Source organism: Benincasa hispida, chromosome 9, assembly GCF_027475165.1.
Source record: "Benincasa hispida cultivar pf3 chromosome 9, pf3_genome.v1.1, whole genome shotgun sequence".
NCBI lineage: Eukaryota > Viridiplantae > Streptophyta > Magnoliopsida > Cucurbitales > Cucurbitaceae > Benincasa > Benincasa hispida.
Window position 1 is genome coordinate 13,076,520 of NC_143486.1, and position 7,235 is coordinate 13,083,754.

General features: G+C 31.4%; 1 protein-coding gene across 1 annotated transcript; it reads left to right on the forward strand.

The window, feature by feature from the left end:
- Positions 1–2,631: 2,631 nt before the first annotated feature.
- On the forward strand, positions 2,632–6,898 carry LOC120085463 (cytochrome P450 705A12-like). The gene is made up of 5 exons (XM_039041441.2): positions 2,632–3,721; positions 3,956–4,132; positions 4,209–4,374; positions 5,223–5,393; positions 6,216–6,898. The coding sequence occupies exons 1-5, from the start codon at positions 3,141–3,143 to the stop codon at positions 6,693–6,695; spliced, it is 1,575 nt and encodes a 524-aa protein (XP_038897369.1). The 5' UTR covers positions 2,632–3,140; the 3' UTR covers positions 6,696–6,898.
- Positions 6,899–7,235: the final 337 nt, after the last annotated feature.

Sequence of the window (7,235 nt, forward strand, 5' to 3'; positions counted from 1 at the left end):
TATATACCTTGTCTGGAGTTTACACAAACTCCCGACAAGTAGATGTTTCACATCGGTAGTATGACTCTCGATGCCTATTTCTCGGCTATTCTCCCGACGAGATTCATGGACGACGAGAGATGATCTCCGACGTATTTTCAGCTATATCTAGACGATTTTGGACATCGAGAAAAGACTATATTCTTGTAGTGTTTATATATATATATATACCCTAAACCTAAATTAAAATATCTTCCCCATATTTTTTTTATAAAATAATTATCTTCTCTAATAAACTCAATTTTGACTCTAAAAATCAAAGATAAAAATGAATAGATTAAACTTTCAAAATTATGAACGCAAGACTCATATTGGATCTCTAATTCAAAAATTTGAAAACTAAAATATTTTAATTTAATCTACTGTAAATTTGATTTATTAGATTTCAAAAATAACCGAAGATAAATTGTAAAGATATGAAATTAAAGAAAAATAGAAGATAAATTCAAACTTGAATAGGGAGGAAAATAAAGAATTAAGGAGAAAAATATGAAATAGGGGTTGGTTTAAATATGATACTAATAGTAATAGTGATACAATATTGTTAACACAAAATGTTATTATAATGATGTGGGTATCTTGAATAACCAACCAAGATAAAATTTGAAATATGGGAAAGGAAGTTCATGTGCCAAAAAGTTAATAATTCCAATTAGAGATTAGTTTAAATATGATAATGACCGATACAATACGGCTAACAATAAATGTAATTACACTGTATATGAATTCCAAATAAGCACTGGGACTGATTACAATACTCTTAAATTCTAACACAAAATGCAATTACACTATATATGTAAAATTTTAGGAGGTGTTTGGGACAAAGAATTGGTTATTATAGTCCTAAAGTATTATTTGGATTATAATAGTTTGTGTTTGGGGTGTGTTGGACTATAATAACTAATTCCTAATAGATAGTGATTGTTAGATTATTAGGTTACATTTTAAAAAGTATAAACTATGTAAATAGCAATAACATAAACAAAAACAAAGTACAATATTTTGTTTTAATTTTGGAAGCCACAAAAAATGATGGATAACATCTCATAACTTCATATTTCAATTATATTGTATGTGTAAATGTAAATTAGTTACTTTCTAGAAACCACCGAGGAAAAATCAGTAATATGAAAAATACATAGTAGGAAAGAGACATATGTTTTGCTAAAATTCTTATTTAATTTTTTGATTTTACCAATTTTCAATTCAAACCTAAAATCTTGCTATGGACTTTAGTTACTCGATTTGTTTAGCACCCATACTTCAAAAGTTTTCACACAAAAATCTCGTTAGTAATGAAATTATTGGAGGGATTTTCCTCTTTCAACTAAAGTTGTAAGTAGAATTGTACAACTTTGGCCAATAAATATCTTTAGGAGAAAATCTATTTTCTCAAATTTAGCCGCATTTTAAACGTGTCACTTTTTCAATACAAATAAAGTTTGGTTGGCTAAAAATTTAATGACATTCAACACTTCTATTATGCCATCTAATTGACTATAGTTAAAATGTCAACAAATAATAAAAAGTTATTAATGACCATCATTAATAGACTTCTATCATAGATTAATATATCAATAATTATCATTAATATACTTTTATCCAGATCAATGATAGTTACTATTGATGCTAGAAGTAGATCACTTCAATCATTGATTATCGATGATAGAAATATATCATTTTCTATCACTGATAGAACTTTCTATCACTTAATATATTTTCATTATTTTATTTATTATTTTTTTAAAAAATTAACATATATTAGTTTAAGATTTTTTTAATAAAATTACGTATTAATTTAACCTTAAACTTGAATATCTTTCTAAAAAAATAAAACAACTACAATATAATCAAAGAGACTGAAATACAGAGGAAAAATACTTAGGTGCATCTACAAGAACACTTATCTTTGTGCATTTCACCAAATTGTCCTACCATAATGTGACATATGGCAAACTATTATTATTTATTTTTTTAAATATTTTAATTATTTTTGTGGTGTGAGTGATGAGAGGGGGAAGTATAGAGATGGGTACATTTTGGGATGCATCCAAAATACTATCTAATACAAAGTAGACATTATTTATTTTAATTATAAAATAAAAATAAAGAAGAGTGCTATATAGTTAAAAAAGTAAAAAGAGGATGCTCTAACTAGAGAATCCAGAAAACCCATGTTTTAGGAGGAAAAACAAAAAAATACGAAAGTCTCATGAAACAAATGACACGAAAAATCTTCTAGTTTTAACGACTGTAAGAAGACTATAAAGAGTGGGCACATATATTATGTAACCAACTTTACATTACATTAGTAGGAGCCTCCTTATTATACTTTAGTAAGTCATCAAAAATCACGGAAACATCAATGAACATAAGCATTAGTATCAGAGAGAAAAAATGACACATAGAATATAAGCATACTTAACATCTGCATTTAGAGGGAGAGTATTGTACTTATCATGGAAAATATTTAGGTGCCGGTTGGATTGTATCTATTTTTGACTTCAAGGTTAATAGAAGCACTCACAGGTTGTTCTATTGTTTATTTTGGCGAGAATACATCTACTTAAGTTTTAGTAGATTATTGAACATAACTACTAGAATATGAGACTATTCTCTAATAACCATAGGATGTGAGTTCAAAAAGTTATAATATAGTTTTGATAACTATTTTTCACACAAGTTTAAAAATTATTCTCTCTCAAGGTAATTAATTTTTTTCATCAATATGTCGACATTTCTCGCAACATTTTCGAATGTCTACAAATTTGACATAAGCAAGTGGATCAATTAATATTTTCATTATATCGTCAAAAAATCAATGAAAGATAATAATGTAAATCTATTAACAATGATAACCGTAAAACGAATCAACTTGAGTATATGTTAAAGTAAGGGTTTGAAAATTATATGAAAGGCAGGCATTTTGAATCTCTAACTCCATTTCCACATGGAGAGAGAGATTCAAAGTCTAGCAATTCTATAAATAAAAGAGAAGAAAGGAAGGCCCTCAAACAAAATGACACAACAAAATTGATTGAATCCATCCTTCATTCATTTCATTCTCATCTCTCTCAGAAACAACAACAACAAAGAGAGAAATGACAGAAACCAACACCTATATCCTCTACTTCATCCTCTGTTTCATCTCAACTCTCCTCCTCCAATACTTCTTCCATAGATCAAAAACCACCAAATCTTCCTCCTCCAATCTCCGCCGCCTCCCGCCGAGCCCCCCGTCGATCCCTCTCCTTGGTCACCTCCACCTCCTCTCCCCTTCTCTCCACAAGTCCTTCACTGCTCTTTCCTCCAAATTTGGCCCCCTCCTCTGCCTCCGCCTCGGCGCCGTTCGTTGTATTGTCGTCTCCTCTGCCTCCCTCGCGACCGAGGTGTTTAAGACTCAAGATCTCGCCTTTTCTTCTCGTCCCAAGTTCGCTTTCAGCGACGAGACACCCTATGGCAGCTCTGGATTCTTTGCCGCCCCTTACGGCGACTACTGGCGCTTCATGAAGAAGCTCACCATGACTGAGCTTCTTGCTCCGAAACAAGTTGAACGATCACGCGCTGTTCGATATGAAGAGGTTTTGAGGTTCTTGCGCAAAATGGTGGCTGCTGCCAACAACAACCAGCTCGTTGATGTTGGTGCAGAGCTCATGAAACTCACCAACAACAGCATTTGCAGGTTGCTATTAACTATTTACAAATAAAACAACCACAATTTTTTAATCATTTATTCATATTCTTAACAACACTTGTAACGAGACGTATTCGTGCTACAGTTATTGATTGCCTATTACTGTCAATTGGAAAAAAAATGATTTTACAGTAGTTCAAACAAGGAACAGTATTTCGAACTAAAAAGAAGTAAGTTGATATAGATTTGAGTAAATTTTTTTTTTCTTATTTATTTGAGCAGGATGATGATGAGCATAAGATGTGCGGACGACAGTGACGAATCCGAGAAAATTCGACAACTAGTAAAAGATACAATGGAGGTCGGAGCAAAAGTAGCATTCGGCGATGTGGTGGGATGGCCGCTAAAAAGGGTGGCATTTTGGATATATGGAAAGCAAGCCATCGACGTGACGATGAGGTACAAAGGGTATAACTTGATCATTTTGATATAATTATGTAAACACTCGACTAATCGTTCAAGACAACTTTTATAGGTATGACGCGATATTAGAGAAAGCATTAAAACAACATGAAGAGAGAGGGAAAGTAGAGGGTTTTGACAGAGAAGATAGAGACTTAATGGACATAATTTTGAAAGTTCATCAAGATAGTCAAGCTGAGTTTAAGATTACTAGAACAAATGTGAAGGCTTTCTTGCTAGTAAGTTGGTTCTCTCATTATTAACTTGTTTGCATCATCTTTTTTCTGTCTTTATTGACATATGAACTGCTCCCTTTCTATATATTCAATTTTCCTTAATTTTTCTTGTCATTTTGTAAAACAAAATAGAGAGAGAGAGAAAGAAGGGTTTGGAATATCATACTTTGAACAAGAGAAAAATATGGATCTGGGTTGATTAGTTTTCTTTAGAGTTTGAACTTTGACAAAATTTAAGTATGTTTATTTCAGTTTGAAGCTTTAATGGTTGTTTAGATTTAAGGAAGGAATCTGACAATTTAACGTTAAATTATCAATCATTAATCACCAAAATCTAAATTGATGGGTGATAAATTTAAAGTTGTCAATATTTTGAATAAAATTTTAAAAGTTATTCCTTGGATCCCTACCTCATAATTGATGAACTAAAAAAATATTGGTAGATCTATTTTAATCTTGGATAAATTGTTGTAAAAGCCACCCTTAAATATGATGGCCTAATTTTAACATTGGTAGAAATTTGAGGATTAAAAGTTTGAGGGTGTAATTATAATTACTCCTATTTCAAATATAAACTTAAATAATTTTATTTCTTACTATTAATTTGCTTTAAATAAAAGAATAAATTGTCTTCAAATGCTATTTAAAACTTAAAAGAACATAAAGATGTTTGTTAGTTTTAAATGATGATTGATTTAATGATTTGATTATTGTTTCAAGCTGACGTGCGTTTATCCGTCGGCCGGCAAGGAAGAAAAAAAAACTAGCGAAAAATGGCGTTTAAATTATAACTCACGTCGTTTTATATCCGTCATCATATAGTTAGTTAAATCGATGTGTTTAATTTGCAGGATCTTTTCGTCGGCGGCACCGGAACGTCGACGGAGGTGATGCAATGGATAATTGCAGAGCTCATCAACCACCCTAAGGAGCTGGAAAAGCTAAGAGAAGAGATACTCTCAGTGGTCGGAGACTCGAGACTGGTTCAAGAAACTGACGTTGCCAATATGCCCTACTTACAGGTAAGGTTTTAAATGTCGATATCGCTATATAGATATTTTAATTATGTCCGAATTTTATAAAATAAAAGAAAGTCATACAAATAAGTATTTTTATCTTAACGGTAAGTAATATGTACTATCTTGTATCTCTACTCGTTGAATTATTATTATTATTTTTTAAATAATACATAAATAACACCTCTATATTTTAATAGCTCGTTAAGTTATAAGTTGGTGACTAAAAAAATGAGGTATTGTTCAACTTGATATTTATTTGAAAAAGAAAAAGATACCCATGGATGTATAGCCCAAACATCACCCAATAAATAGTTGTCATTTATTATTTTTTTTTTAAAAAAATCGTTTTTTATAAAGTTTCTACTATATGAAAACAAGGAAAACATGAAATTATGTGCAACCCTACCTTTTATCAAATGGTCAGATCATAGTTTGTCACGTGATAAATTCTTCCTAGTTTTTTTAAATACATTTTTTTGTTCAATAAAACCAAGATGTAAAAAGATAGGTATATTTTAGAAAAAGTTCAAGTACTATAGAAGTATCGATACTCTCTTTGTTCACACTAAATTTATTAAATGAATATTTTGATGTTAACTATGTTGAGATACACCCAATTATTTCTCTTTTAATTTAGATGATATAGTTTAGTTAAATCTCACAAATTGCCTTAAAAAAAACCTATTGCCCACTAAAAAATTCGATTTTTTTTTTTTTTTGTTGAATTCAAATGGAATCTTGTCAATGTCAACCTTTTAAATATTGGTTATTAAATATTATAATTTTAAGTTTAATTAATTGGTATGGAAATTAAAAATTTTGCAGGCGGTGGTGAAGGAAGGGCTAAGGATGTACCCGGCGGTGCCGGTGGCGATGAGGAGCTGTCCACAGAGCTGCAAAATGGACGGCTACGACATACCGGAAAACACCATGGTAGGCGTTAACCTCTTCGCCATTATGAGAGACCCAGCCGTCTGGGAAGATCCGAACGAATTCCGGCCTGCGAGATTTTTTTCTCCGGCCAAGGATAGAGACGGCATGAAGCAGATCCAGTACGAAATTAAGGGTCAAAATTTCAACTTCGTTCCATTCGGCGGCGGTCGGCGTGGCTGTCCGGGATCCACCTTGGCTTTCACCACCAGCACCGTCGTCATCGCCGCCATGGTCCAATGCTTTGACTGGAAAGTGGACGGCAAAGAGGATAAGAAGGCGAATATGGAGATCGGGTCGGGTCTCGGGTTGCCCATGGCCCACCCACTCAATTGCATTCCTGTTGTCAAGTTCAACCCTTTTGCTTCTAATTAAAAAAATAAATTAATATTGCAAATATAATTTTAAGAGTGAAAAAGAAAGAATGTGTATTTTATTGTTTACTTCTCTACTTTAATTACCACTTGTTTGTTTTTTTTCCTTTCTTTCCTCCAGAGACCAAAGAAACAAAATTAGTGCTTTTTTTTTTTCCAACAAATAAAAATTAGGAAAAAAAATCAATTTATATACCTTTCTAATCTGTTTGTTGTATCAATTTAAACTCTAAGCCTTCGTTATATATATATTTTGAAAGATATTTCGTTAAGTATATATATGACATTTGAAAATTTTACGTGCATTAAAAAATTGATCTATGGACGATTTTCATAAGTAATCATAATAGTGCATCTAAATTGATTCACTTGACAATTTTTAGGAATTTAATTGATAGAAGTATTTGTCAAGTACTTTGAATTATGCTTAGATTGGTGATAAACATGGTATTTAATTATTCATTGAAGTTTTATTTTGACTCAATATTTTTTTTGGAGTTATAATATATTATTAATTTATGTTTGTTTCTCTTTCGCTATT

Coding starts and splice junctions, on each gene's coding strand:
- LOC120085463 (XM_039041441.2), top strand. CDS start 3,141: ATGACAGAAACCAACACCTATATCCTCTACTTCATCCTCTGTTTCATC. Junction 3,722..3,955: donor ACCAACAACAGCATTTGCAG/GTTGCTATTAAC, acceptor TTATTTGAGCAG/GATGATGATGAGCATAAGAT. Junction 4,375..5,222: donor ATGTGAAGGCTTTCTTGCTA/GTAAGTTGGTTC, acceptor TTTAATTTGCAG/GATCTTTTCGTCGGCGGCAC.